We start from the raw sequence: 25,530 nt of genomic DNA, 5'->3' as shown, positions 1-25,530 counted from the left end.
GGTGAATAATGTGATCACTTCTAGTGCAGAAGAATTTGTTTTGCATGAAAACTAACAAAAGACACTTGTATGACTAAAGGGAGGAGTGTGATTTAGGATCACTGGACTTTCTGTATCACTGACCCTGCTGACTCTGATCGTTGGATACCGTTTCTTTACCTGAGATTCTAACAGAAAACACACAAGTTGAGGAGTTGCACAACAAAGTTCTGGGGATAAACTGTTTTCGTGAGCTGTTATATACGTTCTTTAACTCCTGTATAGATCCGAAGGCCATTGTCTGACTGTTCTGTTTGCTGGAAAATGACTTTTGGAAAGGTTGGTTTTGGGAAGCAGGGACATGTTCTTTTTCTTCTGTAGATAAAAGTTATTTTTCTACTGATATTTATTTTCAGATATTTTTTTGTGTTACTGATTTGTACTTTAATGGCTTTGAGAATCCGGTGGTTTGCCACTGACTGACAGGGGTGAACAGTGCAGAAGAGGCTTCACTGTAGTTGTTGTTTTTTTTTGTGATTTTTTTTTTTTTAATGTTCCATTTTGTTCACTGACCTGTTCAGAGATATTTTGCAAAGTAAAAGGTTATGTTTTATAATAAAACAGTTTTACCTGGTATTCGCCTGACCAGCCTATTACTGATGATAAGATAAGATAAGATAATTCTTTATTAATCCCACAGTGGGGGAATTCTCAGTGTCACAGCAGAAAGGGATAGCAAGACACTCAGTTACAAAAAAATGTAGATAAATAATTTACACTATATACACAACATAAATAAGAATAAAAAAAGCAATAGCAATATTATTTACAGGTTATTGCAAATGACTCTTAATTGCACAATTGGGGCGAGGGGGGGGGTATTGCACATAGTATTGTTACATTGAACTGAACATGTGTGTGTAGTTAAGTGTGTGTGTATGTGGTCCGCTGGGAGCAGTGCTGGTTGTGCAGTCTGACGGCAGCAGGAAGGAAGGACCTGCGATACCACTATTTCACACACTTGGGATGAAGCAGCCTGTCACTAAAGGAGCTGCCCAGTGCTGCCAGGGTCTCATGCATGGGGTGGGAGCTGTTCTCCAGCATGGATAATGTGCACAGAACCATAATTGATGAATTAGAGATCCCTTAAATAGATACAAATGATCCTATCAAACAGCAGGCTTTTTCAAACTGCCAGGCTCTATTGGCGTTGTGCTTTAATGTTGCTGATCATGTCATTTTCAGGATGTATATTTCCATGGACACAACTGTAAATTGCATTCAATGTAGATTATCAAAATGTTTTTTTTAGTTCTTCCTATATAGAACCATGACAACTCAAAGATGACCCTAAAATAGACCTTTATTAATCTACCAAAACAGCAGTCCTTTTTCAAACTTATTTCATTTTGTGTCATTTTTTCACTTGTTGCATGTTAGTATCACTATTTTTATAGAAACAGCTAAAGATGCTCTTCAGTGTATAATGCTCAAGTTTCAGTTACCTAGAAAATGAGGGGCTTAGACACAGGTTCTTTCCGTATAGGACCATGACAACTCACAGAACCACTGAAATGCTTCAGTGCAGTGGATTTGCCTGGTTAAATGGTTCTTTACTATGAGAGAAAACCTTCAGAAACAGAAAGGGTTCAACTATTGTCAGGAATCTGAGAACCCTTATTCAGAATGTAGGTATATGGCGCCCTCTTGAGGTAATAGAAATGCAGTGATGTGATTCTATGACACACATTTGACAGTAAACTGTAAGTAGTAGTCCATACATGTTTGCCATAATGGCTGTACTGGCTTTGGTTTGTTTGGTTGTTTGTACTGTAGGCTTGTACCCCGCGTAACTTTATGCAAGCCTTGATTGGCCTCTTCCATAAGTGACCCGATCTGGACCAAATGGCAGGGGTTAGCTGGAAGTTATATGCATTTATGAATGCTCTTTAAACAAGCTTTTACAAATGTAAAGCATAAACTGAACAGCCGTTTTATGAGTTACCCCTCCCTTTTCCTGGCAAGACTGTAAGTCAGTAGTGCCCTGAAGGCCGTGCTTTCTAAGTGGGAAGACTTGTGCCTAAGGGCAGAGCAGTTTAGGAGAACAAAGTTGTGTTTATTTGGTGGGGAAAGGCATTTAGCATCCTGCTTATGTAGCTAACCCGCCTTATTACAGGATAATATATATTTAAAAATGCTTTAAATGTGAATTGGTAACAGTTTGTTTACATATTCTTATGTGAAAATGCTTACATGCATAAACATGCACATGTACTGAATATCAGGCCAGACCTGGTCATTTCTAAAAGAGGCCACTGTAAATAAGGCACAGTTGTGCAAAAAATCTAACTGGACAACAGTATGCCAGTCCATTCAGTATGACTGCTGAGTACAAAAGGGATGTGTGGATTAGAGCTTTCATTTCGGTATGCCTATTGTCTATATGTACAGGTACTGAGAAGATACTGTATATCAAAGATTGGGGGATATGGCATATATATGGCTTCATAAATATATATATATATACAAACATATAAAACATATATATAATTGTTTTACACAATATTTTGCACTGAATTCGAATGACTAATTATATGTGCAACTATAGTCATATTGTCCCCTCTAATTTATTTAAAGCATCCTTTTTGTTTTGCGTATTAAATCATCTTAGTATCTTAACACGTTGCGAGACATCTGCTCAACCTTTGTATTATTTAGTAGTCAGTTTAGTTTCACAGTCAACAAAATCTGGGTAAAAAGGCACAGAGGTGAGGCCTTACCAGAAGCAATGGAGTTTAAACACAGTATTTCTTTTTCTTTGTAATAAGAATCCACAATAATAATCAATAAAAGAATATTTTTCTTATATTAATCATTTGCCATATATAACGCTATTTCCTCCCAATGTTTCACCCCATAAGCCAGCATTCCTCATGCAGCCACATCTCTTACAATACCGCCAGTAAGAAAGTCTTGCGTTATTATCTCTTTTTTTTTTAACTCTTAGCCAACATTCGCACTTCAAGTACAGGATGTACTTCATATCATTTCTCCCGAAACCCCACCCTTGTTTTTTATTTAGTTAGCTAAATCAGCATAAGCAGACTGTAGGACACTGCATGTTTGTCCTGACTGTGCTTGTGGCCTGGAATAGGCTCACTTCTTTGTGGTGCTGATTTGGCTGTGTGCCTCAGTGCCCTGCAGTAACTGGTGAGGGGGCGGGAGGATGCGGGTGAGGGGGTCTTGAGCTTTATTTGACTTGGAGTTTCTGTTCTGCACACACGCTTCCTGTTTTCACCAGCTGCGTGCTGTTTCTCGCTTGACACAGTGGTGCAGGCTTTAAAGACGGGGTCTTTAGCCTACACTGTATCGCTGTTGTCAGTGTACTGTCTGTGTTTGTGTGTGCACTAGCTAAAACACAGCTGGATCCATAGAGCAGCGTACAGGCTGTGCCTGCACTTATCTGTCATTTTGGATGGAACCAAGCTGAGTATAGATGGAAATATGACGTTGCAAACTGTTCTAAGCACTGCTGGAAGAGAGACGATGTCTAGTGAGTGTTTCAGGATAACACTAGATGATCAAATGTTGCACCACGGCTTCACGCCTAGTAAAACATAGCGTTACTTTTTACAAAAGAAAGGTTTATTAGGGTGTATAAGAAAGCTCTTATGCATCTTTTTGATAAAACATGGCTGAGGCAGGTTCTGGAATCAGGAACTGTAAACTGAATACGGATGAAAATATGATGTTATAAGCAGTATTAGAAAAGAGACGTTCCCTAGTGCATGTTTTAGGTTCTAGGCCCGGTTTGAGTGGTACAAATAATACAATTTTGTTTCATACACTACTGCAGAACAGTTCTTTGACTTGTAAAACGGGAACCCTTCGGTGCCATATACTGTAAGGATTCTTACAGGAACTCTTGGAGCTGTCATAGTTCAACATGTACCATCAAATTTATGAAAGAAACCCTGAGGGGCCGTTTTGAGGGTGCATTAGTATGTGAATGAAAAATACTAATTAGTCTGCCTTAGGTTCACCACACAAAACAGACAATGCATAACACAGCATATCAAATAGTCAAATAAATATGCACCAGATAGAATTGATTGATTTTTTTTTTTTTTTATGTTCATACTCAGCTTTTCCATTAGCGGCTTTGCTAGGCCCAGATTAAGCCTAGTCTTGCACTAAACTGCCTCTGGTGATTAACCACTAAAAATGCTTTTTGCCTAGGCTTAGGCTTAGTCTGGATCCTATTTTAGGCCTTTGTCTAACGTGGGTAGGATGGGGTTGGGTGGGGGTTTCAGCACTACCACTTCTTAGTGCTTCTTAAGCAAACTCCGAAACCCATCATCTGCTCGCATCAGCGATTCGTTTACTGGAATCCCACCACAGGAGTGAAAAATGGCCACTGTTGTTTTTCTGAATGACAAGTGAACTAGACTGACTTCCCCATGTGCCCATAATCGTAAAACTGCAAGCAGTGGCGTCCAGAAATAGAGCTTCCTTTATTCGCCCACAGGAACACACTTCTGTCCAATTTGTCATATAAACAGAGGAAATGTGTGAGATACATGAAACTGATGAGTTAATGACTAACCCTTCCACAAGTTCTCCATGTGGGGCTGAACTGTGCTAGTGACCTGCTCCTGGGAACAGAGCGAGACTGAAATGCACACTGCAGATGCAGTGATATATTTATCCTACATAGAGCATAAAACTAAACTTTTCCTAATAATGCTGTTAGACAGAGAATAACGTAGTATTAAGTAGGTTGGGCAGTTATGAAGCCACCATCATCTCATCAACCATGGTCATATAATACAAAAATAAACGACTTTCTACATTTTATTATTTATAGTTTATTTATTGTTTATGTATCTTAAAATGCCAAGTGACTAAATGAAAAGCTGAGGGTTTTAAATAAGGCAGTGTGTCAGGCCCAGGGAAAAAGTGAGACGTAACTTCGTCAAACCAGACGTTGGCGTTCACCATTTAGTGAGAGTTTAGGGATCATCATTGTTGTCTCTCACCTTGTTGAAAAACGTAAACAGTGAGACGCTTAATGTTATAAGAAGGCATTTGAATTGAGTCGAATAAGAAAATAATACTTAACGAATATTAAACCACTGCCTTTGTCTAAAAAATCATAAAACCGTACAAAACGTAGCGCGTAAAAAAGAGGTCCGTGGTCTGGCACTTTTACGACGGTCCCTAACAAGCAGGAACGCATGTAGAGGGCTCATCTCGCTGTGCCGCTGTCACTTCCCCACTACTAAAGCAACAAGAATAACCAAGAGTGCTGGCTGACACAGATCGGTGACACATCTGGCAGGTATTTGGGGAATCCTTAAATATTGTGGCCTTCCTAGATCAGCTCCACTCTCCTGTGTGGAAGATCAGAGCGAAAACAAGCCAACAGTATTGAAGGCGAGGAGCATCGCTGGCTCTCTTCAACATGGACTAATGAGCAACCGGCGAGGCTTGCAGGCAAGTTCACGCTTTCCAACATTTCTCTCTTGTTTGTAGCTGTTGGAGCCCTGCAGCTCGGCGTTTCTCGTGGTCTCAGGGTCTCATGGTCCCTGACGCACGAAGAAATGCCACGATTGATCATTCAGAACGGATATTTTAAGCAATCAGATGAGTTAAGCACACTACTATGTCAGATATTGCCCTGTTTCTTTTTACTATTGTTCCAGTGTTATGCTGTGAGAAACAGGCCACACGCGTGATGGTGGCTCCCTGGCCGGGCTGCTTTGGTTGTAACCTTATACACACACAGTCTGCCGCACAGCGTCCTACTGAGAGATGGGAATGGCAGGCAATGGCAGTGTGTGTGTGTGTGTTCATGCACCAGCAGTGGGCTGTGCTGATGTTGACCTGCTATTAAATATAAATAATATCATGAACCATTTGATACATGATTCAGTCATTTGGTTGATATATCAAGCACAGACCTAAACCTAAATGTCTGTCTAAATGTCTATTGAAACTGCATAATACTTGCTCTCTCTCTCTCTTACACACACACACACACACACCATGTTTCTGCTATTCAGAGTATTAGAATAGTTGCGAGCATTTTTCAAAACTCTAAGCTGTATTTCCTGTGTGGTTAATTCAGCCTCTTTGTTCAGTAGTAAGTATTAAAGGGCTCTTGGTTCTTAGGCCTGTAGCAGTGGAGCAGATGTTTCTTGCAGATTCCTCAAGCATACCTGCACTGAACTAGGTGACTGTGTTCAGCAGTGAGGCTGCCAGTAGATGAGTGACCTACGCCATGCCGCCGGGGGTCTACGGCATGCAGGAGGTGTGGGAGAAGGAGGGTCGGGAGCAGGTCAACATGGAGTTCCTCCTCCCCACGGGCATCTACCTCAGTTTTCCCGTAGCGCGCAGTGACACCATCGGTACAATTAAAAAGGTAAAATGGAAAGGTCTTTGCTGCTCTGTCCTGCATTACGCTTAAATAGCACAGTCTTGCCTAAAGTGGGCTGATGTCAGGACACATGTGTAGGCTGTGTAACATTTTATATGGTTGCTCATCATTAGGGAAAGCATGCACATCCAAAGGCTTACAGGCAGGTTCTAGGCCAAGAAATCGGAAAAAAGCAAAAGCCTACATACAGAAACAGAAATGGTGAATGCCTACACGCTGTTCTAACAGCCCCATAGATTATTTATTTCTTTAAGTTTTTAAAGCCAACAAGTCTTAAAGTCTTTATCAGACCTGCCAGTAGGCCCATATATACATAGAATGGTATAGCATCTACGAGAACATTGTGAGACATACAATTCAAGTTGCGTAACTCCTTAAATCAGACGTATTTTCCCCATGAGACCACCTTTCGAGAACCTGCCTCCCCCACAACAAAAACAAATGTACCAGTATGCAAACTACTGGAGTGACCATGTATAAAAACTGTGTATAAAAGCTTTTTTGTAAGAGTGGTTATTGCCACATAATGCCTCACAATTTGTTAATTTAAGAAGGACATTACAGAGCACATCAAAATTAAATTTTATATATATATATGAAATATATATATATATATATATATATATATATATATATATATATATGTATATGTAGTTATTTAATAATTGTAATCAAGGTCAAATAAAAAATGACATTAATCATAATATGGATTTGAGTTAGGTCGAAACTGTTCATGTCTGCCACTGTCAATTTGCATGCCATAAGACCATAAGACCTTCTGCCAAACTTTCTCCTAACTGGCTAAGTGTGTCTCTCAGATGGTGTGGAAGAATGCCAGGAGCGAGCCTCTCTTCAGCGTCCTGAGCGACCCTGATGCCTACGTGTTCACCTGCATCAACCGGACAGCAGAGCGGGAGGAGCTGGAGGACGAGCAGAGACGCTTGTGCGATGTCCAACCCTTCATGCCTGTGCTCCGGCTTGTGGCCCGTGAGGGAGACCGAGTGGAGAAGCTCATCAACACCCAGATCAGCCTGCTGATAGGAAAAGGTCCGCTCATTCTTTTACCAGCAGGCCTGCTGCTCTCTGCCAACTCACGATGGCTTCAGTGTAGCACTTGCTCAGCATATCACTGTGGCCAAGTCTTTCTGTTTGTGTGGGCAGCTGCCAAACGTAGCCTTAAAAATCAGTTTCACAATCGTAGACTACGACCAAATTGTATGTGAAGTTTTTTTTTGTTTGTTTGTTTGTTTGTTTGTTTTTTTTCTCCCAGTCAACCGACTCAAACGGAAAAGGCTTCGATGATGATTGTTGTCACTTGTACTGGTCCTGTTGCTCGCAGTAGGTGCATGAAGTCTTGTTTGGGTCTCGTACTTCTAGGTCTGCACGAGTTTGATTCCCAGAAGAACCACGAGGTGAATGAATTCCGAACAAAAATGCGCTCCTTCTGCGAGGAGAAGGCTCAAGACCGGCAGCGGTTGCCATGGTACCAGTGGATGGAGTACAACTTTCCCTGCGACTTGGAGCCCTTCTCCATCGTGGCACAGAGTGGGAAATCTCGCAGCACTAAAAAGATCATTATCAACGTCAAGTTTGAGGCCAGCGAGGTGAGTCATTTTGTGCCACATGCCCATCTGTTTTGTTTCACATCACATCCTGCTGCGGTTTAATTATTTAAGGATTCATACCCTTGACGTTGTAGCTTGTCTGCTTTTGTCTGTGCCACGATGCTCACGGCGTGTTTATCTCATTCCTGTCACCTTTGAATAGTCGGGTAATAAACGTGCAAAGGTCTAATTTTAGACTGACATACTTTGAGTGGATTTGACATCACAGTTTGACACTTAAAAGACATTTGAGTCAGTGGTAATGCCACGCTGAAGCATCAGCAGTTGCATATGGGGCTTAGTGACCCAGATTTTGTGAGTGAGGGATTGTGTAAGGTAGTATATTTATACAACAACACAGCGCCTGTGAATCCCCCACCTACACTGCTTTGCACCTCGAACTTTGCTTTTCTACTGTACAATAAGACTGAGAGAGACCTACAAGAGTGTGTGAGTGTGGTAGTCAAAGGAAAAAGTCCAGCACATGTTCATGCTGTTTCAAATGCCAGCTAATATCACTAGGAGCAGACCAAAATCTTAACTCTCCTTTAGTGAAAGAGAAAACATCTTATGGAAAAAAACATCTCTGTTACTGGGTTCTCATTAGCAAGACATTTTCTGCCCTGCGTTCAGCCCTGATTGAAGAAGGGGTGGACGATATTTTAGTGGCCGACATAGAATTCAACGATAATTAGAAAAGTTCATTATTGTGCTATCACTGATCATTACAAACAGTAAAACCAATACAACCAAATTATTAAAGAAGTAATGATACACTTCAATAATACCCTTTGCTTCAAATGGCCCTTTGAGCGTCATGGCAGAAGAACCACTTAAAAGACTTGCTTCGAAAAAAACATGCTTATAATTGAGATGTGAGGAAACCGTTAAAGGTTTAAATCACCCTCACTTAGAGGTTCTTTGCCAATTTGAAGGTTCTTCACACTCACAAATGTCTATTACAAGCATAGTTGGTACTTCCATAGTACTACTTAAAGAACCAGTTGAACCACCTTTATTTTTTAAAGTACACATTAGATAACACGGCCACCCCACACATGGACGAGTTTCACTGCTATACACACTATGCTATAACAAGGAGTGAGGCAAGGGCAAGACTCCTAACTGTGCATCCCTGTGCTATTGTAGGTGGCTCTGGGTAAAATGTCAGGTATTTATAACAAATGTTCAAAAAAAAGAATGTAATCACAAAACACTCACAGTAGCATCTGGTTTGACTTAGATGCGTCATGTTTATGTAAAATTAATCCGCGATCCATCATCAGAGCTTAAGGTCTGACATCATTTAAAGTCTTAAGAAGTGCAATTTATTCACATTAACAAAAAATATGAAAGTTCGTATAACTGAGGATTTTCAGTGTGTGAAAAAACTTTTGATTTTTGATAACTAAATCAGGCTATCACAATAGTTTCCAGCATAGTCGTGGTGACAACCTAGATGAGACACCGCTGTGTTCCGGCAAATGGAATTTTTTTTTTAAATAAACGTTCATGAGGATGAATTGTCTTCAGCATTTGACGTCTCTCCAAAAGTAGCTCTGAAGCATCTTAGCTACCAGATCAGGCACCATCAAGGCAAGCAGATAAAAAGGAAGTTTTATTCCACTGTTCACATGGACGATAATAAACATGTTTTTAAAAGCCGAAAAAATATTATTATTATTATTATTGTTGTTGTTGTTGTTGTTGTTGTTATACTTATGTACTTGCTTGGGCAGTGAGTCGAAACCTCAGTCTGCTGCATGGAGAGAAGCTGTCTTATCCACTATGCTTTACCATTGCATCATTAGACTTAACTCTGTTGATAAAGCAGTTTCACTAATAAAGCTGCTCATTGGTCCGCAGGAGAGCTTCATGTTGCAATTGGACCCCCAGGACCTGCCTGTGGTTCTGATGCGGAACGCACTCAAGAAAAAAGCAACAGTTTTTCGACAGTTGAAGCAGGAGAAACCAGAGGACTACACGCTGCAGGTCAATGGGAGGTTTGAGTTCATCTATGGGAAATACCCAGTGTGCCAGTTTAAGGTGAGTGGGCTGTGTTTAGTGTGCCACTTTAAACTGTGTCTTTAGTTTACTGAAGCAGGGGATACATGAGATTTTGTTTTGGAAAAGAGTGCTGAGAGAAAGGGAAGCTCCTAATCGTGCACTGTCAGCGGTCATACTCTAAAGAGAGACCTTCATCTCTCCCTGTTTTCTGCTCCATCATTAATACTTTTATTATTATTATTATTATTTATTATTATTATTATTATTATTATTATTTATTTCTGCTCCATCGTTAATGTTGCTGTATTGACAACCTTTCAAGCTCAGTGTGCAGGAGCAGAGGGTATGACAGTGCTGAGACAGTTGTTGATATAGAAACTGCCAGTACCTGCAGAGATGAGTCATGCGCCTTTACTAGGCTTTTGAAAGTCAACTACACAGAGCGTAATGTGATTTGAGCTGCATTACACTAACTAAATGAACAGGCTGCAGGGTTTGATGCTGATGAGTCTGGTGCTGGGCCTGCGATCGGTCAGTCAGTGTGTTTAGGATGAGAGCAAGGTAAACCTCACGATCACAGCACCCTGATCTCATCACACAGCCTTGTGTGACAGTTAGAGAGAGAGCCTGTATACAACAGCAACTCGTTTACAGTAACTGTATAAATTACCTAATAGGATGCAGCTGATTGCTTGGCAGTTCATTATGTTCTTATCTTAGGAAACGATTTATTTATCTTAAAATAAATATGTTTAAATAGTTTATTTAAAAAATGATATATTTCTCTGCTGGCAAACCTCATAAAATTTACATTTTATCGTTTATATTTCTTATAAAAATGTCTTCAAGTATCATGTTGCCATGACTGGACATTGATGACCCTGTTGCAGTTTTCCAGCGTCCCCTTTTACACTTTCTTCCTTCATTTTTTGCTTATTTCTCTGTCCTTGCAGTACATTTTCTTATGTTTGAATGGAAACCAGACTCCACATTTGACGATGGTGCATCACTCCACTATCGTTAAGTACCAGGAGGAGCAGGGCAGCCTGAGTAACCAAGTCTCCAAGAGCCGCTCTGTGTCTAAACCTCCACCACTGCCTTTGAAGAAGGTGAGAGAGGGTTTTTAAGAAGAATCACACGTTTTCTTCCCCATCTTGCTTGTGTTACACTCACTGACCTTCCGAGAACTCAGTTTGCGGAACATTGTGTTGAGAATACTTTACTTTAGCTCCCTTCTTAGAAACAGACTTTTGCAAGTTGTATATTAAAGTATTATCCATTATTATTAAATCTTCATGTTCAGGAATGAATTATTCAGAAACTGCTACCACTAATATGAGCAGGTTAGTAACTGCTTAACATAACTTATTTCAGCAACTACTATGAATTGTGTTATTAAGTTATTGTTATAAAATTGGGTAACTTTACATTATTCAATAGTTTCTATGAATTATGCACAACTACTATAACTTAATCAGTTACTGCTAAGATTATTAAGTAGCTACTATGGATTGAGCATGACTGCCATAACTTTAGATACTACTAAGAATTATTTAGTGAATGAATTATCCATGACTATTATAACTTATTTGGATACTACTAAGATTCATTCAGTAACTAATATAACTTATTTAGGTTTTGCTAAGAATAAATCAGTAACTGCTATGAAATATCCCTAAACTACTGAGAATTATTTAGTAGCTGCTATAAAATATTTACTAGCTACTATGTATTAATCAACAACTGCTATGACTTATTCAGTTGCCACTTTGAATCACCCAGTAACTGTTACGAAACCTATAGCTTATAATTGAGAAGAAGGAATGGGATTTTGCAGTTCTTTAGTACTCAAGTTATTACTTTCAGAAAGAGAAACTTTATTCATACGTGAGCTTGTGAAGTTATGTCGTCTTATTTAGCTTCATTTTGGTAGTGTTTAGTCATGTATTATTTCCTATTAGTAAAAGTCATTGACTGAATGTCACTGTTGTGAAAGCTCAGAGATGTGACTAATGGCATACATCACTCTAGTGATGTTCATAATTCAGTATATGCAGAAGCCTCACTATGAACTGTCTTGGCCTACGTTTTGAAAGCAGATGAACACGCTAGTAAAACTGACTTGGGTCAAAAGCCCTGGTTTCACACTGTGCAAGTTCCCCTTCTTTCATTTCTTTAGTTTTGTTTTCTCCATAATTGAGAAAAATAAGTCTAACTACACCCACTACGCTCTGCCGCCTTGGTTGTCAAGAAGGAAGTGACCAAGCCGCTGAGCTTAGAGTTTCTTAAGCCAGTCAAAGCTTTTATGGTTTTCTGGTCACATATTGAGCCACAGGCTAAAATGCACTCTTGATTTGGACTCTCCACTAAGAGTCCCCCTTTTTCTTAGAAAAGCATGCTCTGTAACCAGACCACTGGTCTCTTGTGTTGTTTCAACAGCAAAACACGACATCGCTGTGGTCCATCCATGAGCCCTTCTGCATACACCTGCTGCAGGGCTCTAGGGTCAATGCGGACGAAGGCATGAAGGTATGCCCACTGCTTTGGGTTCTTGTTTATTGGTGTTTATTGTTACTACAGTTCTGATGCGGTTGTTTACTATGCTTTCAACCGTAGCAGGCAGCAAGGGGTGAAATCTTGAAGTGTGGTCATGTGACCCTGACCACATATTTCCCATAATTCATCAGAAGCGGTTGAGTAAAACATCAAAACAGGAAGTGGGGAGTGACTATCTGGCTTGCAGCGCTCTCTTGGGCCTAGATTCTTAGAAAAGGACAGCAGTGTTGCTCACACACCACTCGCATCTCTTTTTTTTTTTTGCACTTGTCAGAGAAGTGAAAAGTCATGGGGGGTGGACCAATCCACTTGACGAAGAAGAAACTGTCAAGTCTATTCATTCTTCTAAAAAATGAGAAGATAAAGGAGGCTCCTTTTTTAATCATCTTCCAATTAAATGTGAAAACGAAACCAAATCTGTGCAGATTTCATGTTAGGAAATAAACACGCATCAAAAAAACGTCTGGAGAAGATAAATGATTGGCCTCTGTTCATTATGTTAATCTTCACTTTCTTATGCCTCGAGTGCCAGTTCATTTCCGGCCGTTCCTCCCATGACTGCAGATAAATTTGGCTTGTCATACAATTACCAGTCGTGTCTGCTGCTGTTGCTGCTGCTGGCAGACAGAGGTTCTTCATGATAGCCTGGGGGGGAAACACTCACTTAAATATTTCCTATTTCCTATCGCGGAGGGTGTTCTCATCTGGGTAATGATAAAACTGGGGCAAGCGGCCAAAGGTTCAGCTCTGCGGTGGTCCACAGAAATAATGCAATTTTTGGCATATCCTTTGGCTCACTCATTCATAACTCTGCTCATTCACTTTAAATCCATTTAACTCACTCATTCATGGACTTATTCAGTGACTCAGAATTGGACTTCAGTTCCTAATTTTGCGTAAACACTTGCTGTTCAACTGTTAATCCCAGACTTTCATTCTGGCCTGAATTATTCTTCATTCATTGTTGTGTTGTGATGTTGGCCTTCAGATATCAGAGCTTCTTGACAGTGAAAGAATGAATGCAGAGTACATCCTAACCAATCACTGATGTTATCTGGGTGTTTGGATGAATCAGACAAAATTAGGTAAAAAAATGTTAAAGGTTATGTTTATTAGGCATTTTTAAAATACAGGAAGATATATAGATATAGCACTATATGTCCAGATGTCTATGGTCACCCTTCAGCTGCTTGAAGTTACATCTATTGCTGATGCGCATACACACATCTTGTTTTGTCCCTTTTAGAGAGGTATTGCCAATAGAATAGCACTCTCTGGAGCTGATAAACATGAACCTATTGACCCCATGCCTGATATATATATATATATAAAATAAGATAAGATAATCCTTTTTTAGTCCCACAGTGGGGAAATTCTCGGTGTCACAGCAGAAAGGGATAGCAAGACATTCAGTTACAAAAACCTAGATAAATTACAGTATATACACAAAATAAATAAAAGAAGTAAAAAAGCAATAACAATATTATTTACTGGTTATTTACAGGTTATTGCTAATGACTCTTAATTGCACATGTGGAGGGTATTGCACATTGTATTTTATATATATATATATATACACACTTTGGAAGAAAATAGTGTCCCAATACTTTTGTCCAATTAGTGTATCATGATCACAACTTGTAGCAGTAAATGGCTTAACGGTATCCAGCTGATATCAGCAGAAAGTGCTGGATCAGATATCAAAGTTAGTCCAATCCAGTTGGTGTAGTATATTGGGTAACAACATTGCCTTTCCTGTGGCAGAGTGGGGTGCAATCCTCTGGCTAGGCAAGCCCACCACACTATACTGATACTATACTGAATCCTTGGTCAAGAAACGTTTACCTGCCTGTGTAACATGATTCAAATGTAAGTCGCTCTGGCTTAGAGCATCGGCTAAATGTTCTATACGTAATGTAAAGAGAATTGATCTAACCCATCTATCTTGTAACACATCTATCCTGAAATAGCACTCATGATACAATGTTGTAAACTGGGTGATTTGTCCAGCCTACATTTCGATGCTCAAGACGAGATGAAACCTAAAGCTCAGTATCAGCTAATACTCAGTATTTCAGTATCCATATCAATACTGTTGTCCGCATTATCCTTGGGCCGATAATCGACATTAGCAAGTCATGATGATGCATGCTTTAAACACAGCTTAGAAAGAAGTTAATATAAATGTTTGCTCTGGAAAACAATGCTGGAATACATGCAAATACAGCAAAGCAATCCCTGCACTATGCAGTCTAGAATGGAGACCGCAATATCATTAATGATCCTAGGATTGAACCTTGAGGAACACCTTTGATTAATGGTAAAAATCAGCCTCACTGAGCCTTGCTGCTTGTCCTGAAATAGTTACACATCCAGTTAGAGCTAAGCCATCACCTCTGTTCTCCAAAAGACAGTAAAAGGAACAAGCTTGTCCATATAAAGTGTCAACACAGTTGGGTTTCCAACTATAGCACATGAACAGTATGTTGGTTTTACCCACATCATGCAGCCCTAACCAGAGTACTGAACTACTGCTCTTTTTGCCATTGCAAGACTGATGAGTAGTTGTGAAATATGAATGAATAATGAATAAAAAAAATGAATAAATAATGAATAAAAAAAATGAATAATGAATAAAAAATGATAAATTGTATTTTTTATATAAACAATTATAGTATTCATCTTGATTCCTGAATCGTTCAGCCCTAATGTGTATCTTTTCTCCCTCAGCTGGTGGTGCAGGCTGGCCTCTTCCATGGCAGTGAGCTTCTCTGCAAGGTGGTGACCAGCAGTGAGGTCAGCGTATGTTCGGACCCTCTGTGGGACCAGAAACTGATGTTTGACATAAATTTGTGCGACCTTCCCCGCATGAGCCGTCTTTGTTTTGCCCTGTACGGCGTCTTGGAGAAGAGCAAGAAGCAGCGCTCCACCAAGAAGAAGAACAAAAAGGCTGTAAGTCTCAAAGCAGTGTGAATTCTTTTACTGAAATTCTTCATGATGCTGCGTTGAAAAATGAAGTCTGCTTCACATTTAATGGATGCTATCTGTGGTTTTATTTGCAAGGTTCGCAAATAAAATGTGCTATGTACCAGACGCGCACACAACACGCACGATACACACAAAGTACACACAGCGATAGTCAAATCAAAACCCCCTCAGCTCGCCTCACCACAGAGGACCAGTCATTTTCCTACAGTAGACAGGGTTAGCTGGAGCCACAGAGTTAGTCTCCAGGTGTGTGTGTGTGTGTGTGTGTGTGTGTGTGTGTGTGTGTGTGTGTGTGTGTGTGTGTGTGTGTGTGTGTGTGTGTGTGTGTGTGTGTGTGTGTGTGTGTGTGTGTGTGTGTGTGTGTGTGTACACATATTTGTTTATGGTGTGTGCAGTGGCTCCAGCCAACCAACTCGACTTCTGCTTTCTCTGCCACTTCCCTTTCATAGAATGGGTAGAGAAGTCTCTGAGCGAGGAAATGAGAGTTGTCTTTCTGTCTGCCTCTTCGCCTTTGTCTTATTTTAAGCATCACAGACACCAGAACCATATTTGACTTTGTTTAAAGTGGAGTGTGTTTTGTTAAGGGGATTCACAGTGTGCATAATCTTGGTGGGATTTCTGTATATTTTAAGATTTATTTGAAACTATAATTATAAATGTTATAATTTTATGCAGATTGTATTGCAGATTTATGTATTTATTCATTTTAAAAACATACTTTTTTAAAAATATCATCTTCATACATCAGTACATCATGACGTTCAGGTTTCACCACAATTTGATTAGTTTGGTACATTCATTAAAATGTAAGGAATAACCATAATAATATTATTATAGTAGAATGTTTTTCTGCATTAACACTGTTAATTAACTCATTAACTCAGTTAATATTCATGTAATCAATATGTAATATAGTTGAAACATTTTGAGAAGAGATCAAATTGCATTTAGTCTAGATTTGATATTTTTAGCCTTTGTATCTTCTGTTCAGTGTTCTGTAAGGCCTGAACAGTGTGTGCGTGAAGCAAAGATTTGTTGTGGGGTGACAAACGGATTAATTTAGTTATCTTCCATTAAATTATCATTACACTAATTAAGGCCAGCAGAAAAGGTTTCATGCACCAAAAATAGTAAATTTAACATTTAAAAAAAATGACATAAAAAATAAAATAAAAAGTTTTTTAAAAAAATTTTGTTTGTAACAAGTCAGTTTGACCCGCAACATAACAGGAAGGTTAATAACAAACAGAATACTGAATGGACTATTTATACAGTTGTGTAATATAATCCTTATATAAAACTTTTTAGAAGTGTTTTAGAATTACTGAAAACATTTTAAAATCATTCAGATCATCATCTTTAGACTGAAATGCAACATAGCACATTTTATACTCTGAATTGTTACTTATTAATTATAACTGGGTTTGTTATTTTATATCCCTCACAGTTATGATGTTTTAGTATCTCCATGTTTTCGCTGTTTTAACCAAAGATCCCGACGCACTGAGATGTTGAGAATTCTGTAGTGGAGTACAATGTTCGTGGTGAATGGGTTTATGGTTAATGTGCATCCAAATGAACTCTCAGGTCTCTGTCTCTCAGGACTGCCCTTTGGCCTGGGTGAACACTATGGTGTTTGACTACAAGGACCAGCTGAAGACCGGCGAGGTCTTGTTGTCCACCTGGCCTTCAGCTCCAGGTGATTTCTGCACAGCTGAACATTTCTGCTCTATTCAAGTGTTACCTAATCTTCTGTTAGTCAGCCAGCTCAAACATTTGGAGCATACCAATTGTGTGATGAGAGATGAGATTAAATTAATTGTAAAGCCTGTTATTCTGGTTGATTTGTATTAATAATAATGTTAATAATAATAATGTTAATAATAATAACAACAACAACAATAATAATGATGATGATGATGATGATGATATCTTTTTTTTTTTTTGTAGATGATAAAGGAGATCTGTTGAATCCCATGGGCACGGTAGAGAGAAACCCCAACATTGACAGCACTGCTGGCCTCTTAATTCGCTTCCCCAGCGTCAGACCCCATCCCCTCTACTACCCTCCGCTTGAAAAAGTGAGTAAAACACCTGTCCGTAATTCGCTTAATTTAAATCACACCACACCAACCAGTATAGTTTTGGTATGACTCCCATATCAGAGGTGATATAGCCTACACTCATACTCGAGAACAAAGTAAGCCTATGAATTCCCGGGGACAAAACATACAAAAAATAAACATGTGAATTAATAAATATGGACATAAAAGAATAAAAATGAAGGAAATATTTGATTCATGCAGTCATTTATATATAAATTCACATATTTCTGTATTTCTACATATACACTGTCTGGCCAAATGGATGTGGACACCCCATCTAATGGATGCATTTAGCTACTTGCACCCATTGCTGACACGGATGTGCAAATGCACGCACAGCTTGTCTAGTTCCTGTAGAGAAGTACTGCCAATAGAATAGGGCTAATAATAAGAATAGGGCAGATAAACATGAACCTGTTGACACTGTGCCTAATGCCAGGCGTGGGTTAGAGGGGTATAAAGCCCCCTGGCATTGAGCTGTGGAGCAGTGGAGCTGTGTTCTCTGGAATGATGATGGTACTCCATCCAATACTTTTGGGATGAGATGGGGAGTTGGGGATGAGTTGGGGAGTGAGGATGAGGTCAGGTGGTGATCATCCAACATCCTGACCTCACTAATGCTCTTGTCATTTGCCTTCTTACCTGGACAATAGTGAGACAGGTAATCCAACAAAAGCAACAAGATCAACCTTTTTCAAGATCAACATTTTATTTATTTATTTATTTATTTTAATAAATACATATTCATTGTTTCTTTTGAAATCAAGGGTATGTATAAGTGGGTTTCCCAATGCTCTTGTCCATATATTGTGTTATTTATTTATATATTCAATTTCCCGGTACACTAAGTAGGCTAACTGGGCTAGCATGACAGCGGTTTCTGAGATGTTCACACTTTTAAAAATAGGAAGTAGGAAATAGAAGTGTATTGTCGCTACATGCAAAAATACACCTTGTATCTTCAAAACAGATAAAGGGGGGAAAACTTCTTTACATTCAGTGAAAGTCCATGGAAAACATTTTCCAAGCCACCTTGGAGCATTTTATGGGGCCATTCATTAACTGAACAACTACCACATTCAAATGAAGTCAAGAAGTAAAAAATGGAGATACAGAATTTTTGCGCGAGAAATTTACAGTAAAGTAAATGTGGTCAACGTTATATTGTATGATGTTCGACTTTTGTACTAAGCAATTTGTACTAATTAATACTGAGATATTTAGCATCACTTGGCTATAGTTCCTGTTCCACCTTAAAAGACACTGCTGTCACAATTCGGCACCTGCACAAAATTGATAGAAGGTGGAATTTAAGGTGGAATGACACATTAGAACCTCTTCAAATGCCTCCAGTCTTGTGAAAAGAGGAACAAGACAGCAGCTAACTGCTCTGGAATGAAAACCGTCTGTTTAACTGGTTCGTTTCCAAAGTTCCAAGTTTCCCCTCAGCCTGCATCTGCTCGAGTTCCTGCTTCCTTCACTTTAGCAGCCTTGTTATGTGTAATATGCTCTCTAATGGGACGTGTTTTGAATACTGGCCAGCTGTTATCATTTGTCCTGCTACCTGATATTACTTGCTGAAATATATGAATTTGTACAAAGTTGTGTTGAAGAACTGTTGTGTTGTATAACTTTGATCTGTAGCAGCTCAAAAATGGTTATGGTGAATGGTTACATTTCTGCTATATCCCTTTATCAGTGGTTTTAGCTTTGTCTTCGTTCAAATGAATTGGAGTTGGAGTCGGCTCTCCAACTGCGGGAGTCTGAAATCACTGTATATTCTGATCAAGCTCAAACAGAGAGGGCCGATTATTTACATCTGGTCTACAACCCACCCTGAACCAATTGCTTATTAGAATTACAGTCTGCTCCAGTTGGAGAAACATCTGTTAAATATCGTGACGCATTGTGTATAACATAAAAACACATGAAAACAAACAAGGAAGTATCTTGCTATGATACTTTTACCCATATTGTCCACCCTTGTTTTGAACAAGTGTTCGCAGTACTTCCAGCTGTCGTTCTCTTTATTTATTTTTTTTAGTTGAATGAAGCTGAAAGAAATGGTGAGAGAATCATCGTTTCAAAAGAGGAGGTATGAAGTTTACTCGCTTTTGTGTCTATAAATTCTAAAGATGTGTGATATGTGTGATCTGTAGTTGCTTACCACATAGACTGTGCATTTACGCTGTGGCTTCTCTCGCTGCTGTGCTCAGCACCTGAAACTGAAAGAAATAGTGGACAATAAAAACCACACCGAGTTCTTTGAGGATGAGAAAGAGTTGCTGTGGAAGTTGCGTGGGGAGGTGAGAGCCCATTATCCAGAGAGCCTCTCCAAACTCCTCCTCATCACCAAGTGGAACAAGCATGAGGATGTGTCCCAGGTACTTCAGTCAAAAATGCTGTCTGGAGTGTGTGAGTGTGCTGTTTGCTGTGTGTGTGTGTCATTTATGATTTACAGTGGGCATGCAAACGCCTGGCCACCCGCGGCCATAATATCTGTTACTCTGAATATCTAAGTGAGTGAAAGATGTGGTGGAGTGAAAGACCAGATTTACTAAAGACATACAGTTACAGATGACACATTGCCTTAATATATAAAATATATTTTAATAGCAGTGTTACTTTTCTATTTCTTTTCTAAAAAGGCACAAAGCAAATGTTTGGGCATCTGCATGGTTAGTATTTAGTAACAACCTCTTTAGCAAGTATTACAGCTTGTAAAAACCTTTTGTAGCTGAAGAATCTGTCAGATCTTGTTCTTTCTCACAAAGCGGCATCTAGTTCTGTGAGGTTCTTCGGCTGTTGGAAAGGGTTTTCTTGAAGTTCTGCACTCAGGCATGCTTATGATTACAAGCTTAACTTCATCAATCCACAGGATTTGTTCACAAAATGCATCAGGCCTGTTTAGATGTTCCTTTGAAGACTTCTAACACTGATATTTGGATTTGTTTTTAAATGTTGAGGATTACCTTGTGATCAGCATTCCCACTTTCCCAATAAGGCCATATTTGTGCAGGTGTTGCTGCACAGTAGACCAGCAAATTCAAAGTCTGCTTCCTGAAGGTCTTTTGCAATCCAACAGTGGTTCTGATTTGCCTTTCTAGCAATCCTACAAGCAGTTTTTTCAACCTCGTATATGAAATCACCTGCATCACCTGGCCTTTCTTAACAGTGTTTGTGAACAAGCCATAGCCCTAATCAAGCTAATTAAGGTCTTTGACCTTGGTAACAGTTGTCTGAGAGCTGAAAACCTAATCCAAACCTTTGCATTGTGTTCCTTTCCTTTTTTTACTATAACATTACAATTATTACTCTAATTATTATAATACAAAGCAAAAAAATAATGCACTAATCTTGCTTGAATATTTAAAAAGAGTAGTTCATCTTCTACTTTATCCCTGGAGATTAGTACATCTTCTACTCATTTAACTAAAGTAACAAAAATATTTGACCTAGGGTGCACAATTTTATTTATTATAATTTATTTTTTAATTATTATTTCATATTATATTTATTTTTTTAACCAGTCCATGCAACTGGAAAGGATTTTGTACTCTCGCCTGTGTGCTAGTGTCAAGTCTGATTTTTTTTGTTTCAGATGGTGTGTTTGCTGCGGAAATGGCCAGACCTGCCAGCCCTGCATGCTCTGGAGCTGCTGGACTACAGCTTCCCTGACCCCCACGTCCGCTCCTTCACTATCCGCTGCCTCAGGAAACTGCGGTAGGTGCTTTTATCACTGCCACCCTCACACCCATGCTTCCATCTCTTTGAATCACTTTGAGCTGTTAATTCTGCTGCGCAAAAAAGGTTTGCAGCTGTCCTGTGAAAGACGAAGGCAGGGGCTCGAGAACAGACACTTAGACAAAGCGCAAGCACAACATCTTAACTTTTTCAGAACTTAAATGGCCGCACCTGCTGCCAGTTAAGAGTAACTACATTAGGGAACAGCAGCACCACCCTAAAGGCACTCATAACTGTTAAATGTGTTGCGGTTTTATGGCATTTCATTCATATGTGGTATAGTGTTATTTTTTTATTAAATTATAATTACATTACAAGCTGTAGAAAGCCGTAAAATGAATAATGTTGACATGTACAAACTGATTGCTGGGTTTCTTGCAAGGCCTGATTAAGGGGAACATTTTATGGCCAGTACAGATACTGTTTTTTGGGAGCTAAAATTTAAAAACTAAATTCTGATAATCAGCCTGCAATATTTTTATGTACTAAACAGTGGGTGTGTCCTATTGGGCTTCCCAGCAACACAACCGTCTATATCTTTTGTTCCCTTTAACTCATTGTAATTTTCCACTACCTGCATTTCCACATTGGGTTGTAAAACATATCAGCATGTGGAATTAGAGCTTCCTCTATGCCATTGTGTTTTCCACTATTTTATAAAAACAAGCACAATGCTGCCTTTATTATAGGATGCTCTGCCAGTATTGATTTGTTTTTGTTAGAGTAACAATGAAAGGTCACCTACATTTCTAATTGTACTCAATGCAAATTTTGACCTGTGGCTCGGCCATATTCTTCCACATGTTCTACGTCTCAAAATGTTTGTGGCGGCAGCTTTGAGGTGCCATGTTATTAACGTAGAGGAGTAGATGTAGAGTAGAGGAGAAGTGTAGTGTGGATGGGCTTGTAATTCAAGAAGTCTTTCGTTCTGTTTGACATTGCATTCTGTCTCTATTTCAATAGGGATGATGAGCTCTTTCAGTATCTCCTGCAGCTGGTGCAGGTTTTGAAGTATGAGTCCTATCTTGACTGTGATTTAACCACTTTCCTGCTGGAGAGAGCTCTGTCCAACAAGAGGATAGGCCACTTCCTGTACTGGCATCTCAGGTATACTCTTGCTCCAGAATAGCTCATGTTGAACACATTGAGGTCTCCATACAATACAGCTTATTACGATTATTCCATGATAGTCTTTCCCAATTACACTACATGGACAAAAGTACTGGGACACCTGCTCATTTATTGTTTCTGCTGAAATCAAGTTTACTTTAAAAGAATAGAAAATAGCTGTGTCTGTTGTCCAGGGAAAGCTCTCTAGGGAATTTTATTGTAATTAAAAATGAGAGTGTTAGTGATGTCAGGAATTTGGATGATCAACACCCCATCTCACCCCCAACTCCCCAACTAACCCCAAACATATTGGATGGAGCACCAGACATCATTCCAGAGAACATGGTCCACTCTTTTGTGTGTCTGGTGTAATTTCCAGTCAGGAAACTGAACCCTAGTTTGCCACGAGGAGACCAGTGACCCACTGACCATCAACAGTAGAATCGGTGGTTACAATAAGCCATCAGCTAAAATTTCAGGATTTATTGTGACAGGTCTACAAAATGGTTGACTGAACTGTTTATTTTTCCTGAAGGTCTGAAATGCACATATCCTCTGTCAGTCTGAGATTTGGCCTCATCCTGGAGGCCTACTGCAGAGGAAGCATCTACCACATGAAAAGCCTAACGAAGCAGGTCAGTAGAGCAAGAGAAGCTTTCTAACAGTCGCACAGAAGATCTGTAACAGTCATGTTGACCTCTATGCCTTACAGTTCTGACCTCATTTAACATCTTGGTTCAATATGTTATCTTCAGGTATCCAGGTCTCACCAACATAACAATAACTTTACTGCAAACAGCACATTCTTCTTTGTTCTGTATCTTTGTGGTAACAGTGGTTTACAGGCCAAGCAAGGCATACCTGAGGAGATTGTTATTAGTTTAGGTTATTAGTTAGGAGTTTATTAGTTTTAAACAGTCTTTTGGGGTTCTGTACTGTACTGTATTTACAGCTTAGCTGGGTAGATGCACTCAATTCTCAATGATTTACACCTTAAATTCAATATGCATTTCTTTGATTGCCTGACAGAAGGATAATACACACAGATAAATGTCCAGCACAGTTTAGCAGTGGTAATTTTGTTGTGTACATTACAGAAAAGCCGGTGTGCTGGTGTTGGTCCTCAAGTTTAGCTTGCAGTACTATAGCAGAATAAAGGCGCAACCTCATTACTATGCCTACAATAGTATCTGTGGCTAAGACTGTAAATGCATGTATGTTCTGTTCCCTTTGCAGAATGAGGCTCTGAATAAGATGAAGGCACTGAATGACTTTGTGAAGTCAGGCTGTCAGAAGTCCAACTCCAAGTCACAGATTACAGAAGATATGAAGCTCTGCATTAAACAGGACACATACCTGGAGGCACTGTCCGAGATCGTGTCCCCACTCAACCCCAACATCATCCTCTGTGAAATCTGGTACAGCTCACATCTTATTAACCCCCTGCCCCAAAGACACTTTATAATATTCATCGTTACTGACAAGAAAGCTCTGTTTGATTGAGCACGTACTGACGTACTGACGATGTACTGTGGATTAGAGTCATCAGTGTTCAGATTGTGAAACATTGTGATTCATTTGTTTGAATCAACCACCGTCATCTAATATTAACATTAGAAGAAATACTAATAAACAATATTGTCATTTTCTGTAGCTTATCCATTTATACAGTTCTCAGTGCCTTTGCACACAATTGTATATTCATTGATTCTGAATAGAAGACTGTTAAAAGATTGGATTGTCAGCTGTTCACTGTTAACTGTCAACTGTTCATCTGTTAAGCTTACTCTGATATTTGCTTTTTATCAAACACCAGTTTGTGTGAGTTTTTAGCAGTTGAGTAATGCTATTTTCCTGTTGTTGTGTGTGTTTTTTTTTTTGTATAAGATGGTGTAGATAACATGAGTGACTGGAACTGTGATAGTGTTTAGATGTGGAAGATAACTAGAGTCTTACACAAAACTTTGTATAGTGATTAACTGGTGACCTGGGTTTCCGCTTGTTTCTGGACTGTTTCTGGTTTTTACCAGATAAAAGCAGCCATAATGTACGGTGTAAGAATTATATGCACTGATACAATATGCTCTGTGTACAATGTTACAAGGCTATGATTGCTGGACACTGCTTTGGTTGGAATAAATTGTTTATATTTGTGTTTCAGCACAGACAAGTGTAAGTTCATGGACTCTAAGATGAAGCCCCTGTGGCTGATGTACAAGAACAAGTGGGTGCATTCGGACACTGTGGGCATTATCTTCAAGAACGGAGATGGTAGGCAGGGAAACCTTTTTTATTTTATACACGTTAAAGCTGTCTCTCTTAAATATACTGTACATACCAGTTATTCTCCTACGCATTAATGCACAGGCTGACCCCTCTCTCCATGATGTTTTCAGATCTGAGACAGGATATGCTAACCCTTCAAATGATTCAGCTAATGGATGTTTTATGGAAGACAGAAGGGCTGGACCTTAGGTTTGTATTTGCGCAACAAAATATCTGAGCATGAGAAATCACTGCGTACTTTGCTTGAGTTAGGGTTTGAATAACTTGCATGTACATGTAATTTTTATTTAAAACTGGCGGAAGATCTGAAGAGGTCAATTATTGTTATTATTATTATTATTATATTTTTCACTGATAAATGGTAAATGTTTGCTTTTTTTGATACTGGAATTACAGACATTGATTACACTTCATAATTGAATATCCTATTGTTAGCATATGAACTCTAGTGAAGAGAATGTCCCTTCATTCCGACTGGTTTAGTTCACTACCACCACCCTGTCTGGACAGGGGCACCATTAATACATATAATAATAATAAGAGTCCTTGGTCAAGACCTCGAGTGTTATATTTGCCTACAGTTGTGAATGTCTCTGAAAGGTAGGGATGCACCAATACAGAAACTGTGGCCCAATGTGAATATCCAGCATTTTTCAGGAACATTTCTGTGGATGCCAATACCAATACCTTAAATGTATAAAATGCAGAAATC

The 25,530-nt window shown here is 39.2% G+C and overlaps 1 protein-coding gene across 2 annotated transcripts in view; it reads left to right on the top strand.

Annotated features, from left to right (window-relative positions):
* Positions 1-5,223: 5,223 nt before the first annotated feature.
* pik3cd (phosphatidylinositol-4,5-bisphosphate 3-kinase, catalytic subunit delta) overlaps positions 5,224-25,530 on the top strand; it is a 30,286-nt gene continuing 9,979 nt past the window's right edge. The window contains exons 1-18 of one of the 2 annotated variants that reach the window (XM_072696434.1): positions 5,224-5,475; positions 6,232-6,403; positions 7,237-7,465; positions 7,796-8,022; positions 9,889-10,068; positions 10,983-11,138; positions 12,469-12,558; positions 15,316-15,537; positions 17,176-17,272; positions 17,524-17,654; positions 19,723-19,773; positions 19,895-20,062; positions 21,280-21,401; positions 22,386-22,529; positions 23,068-23,167; positions 23,769-23,950; positions 24,694-24,803; positions 24,929-25,007. In XM_072696434.1, the coding sequence (XP_072552535.1) occupies positions 6,263-6,403; positions 7,237-7,465; positions 7,796-8,022; positions 9,889-10,068; positions 10,983-11,138; positions 12,469-12,558; positions 15,316-15,537; positions 17,176-17,272; positions 17,524-17,654; positions 19,723-19,773; positions 19,895-20,062; positions 21,280-21,401; positions 22,386-22,529; positions 23,068-23,167; positions 23,769-23,950; positions 24,694-24,803; positions 24,929-25,007 (2,429 nt within the window). In that variant the 5' untranslated portion in view covers positions 5,224-5,475; positions 6,232-6,262. Of the gene's footprint in view, positions 5,476-6,228; positions 6,404-7,236; positions 7,466-7,795; positions 8,023-9,888; positions 10,069-10,982; positions 11,139-12,468; positions 12,559-15,315; positions 15,538-17,175; positions 17,273-17,523; positions 17,655-19,722; positions 19,774-19,894; positions 20,063-21,279; positions 21,402-22,385; positions 22,530-23,067; positions 23,168-23,768; positions 23,951-24,693; positions 24,804-24,928; positions 25,008-25,530 lie in introns of both variants that reach the window. The other variant, XM_072696433.1, reaches the window with a different exon arrangement.

This window comes from Salminus brasiliensis, chromosome 14 (assembly GCF_030463535.1).
Source record: "Salminus brasiliensis chromosome 14, fSalBra1.hap2, whole genome shotgun sequence".
NCBI lineage: Eukaryota > Metazoa > Chordata > Actinopteri > Characiformes > Bryconidae > Salminus > Salminus brasiliensis.
This window is presented reverse-complemented; position numbering and strand designations above follow the sequence as displayed.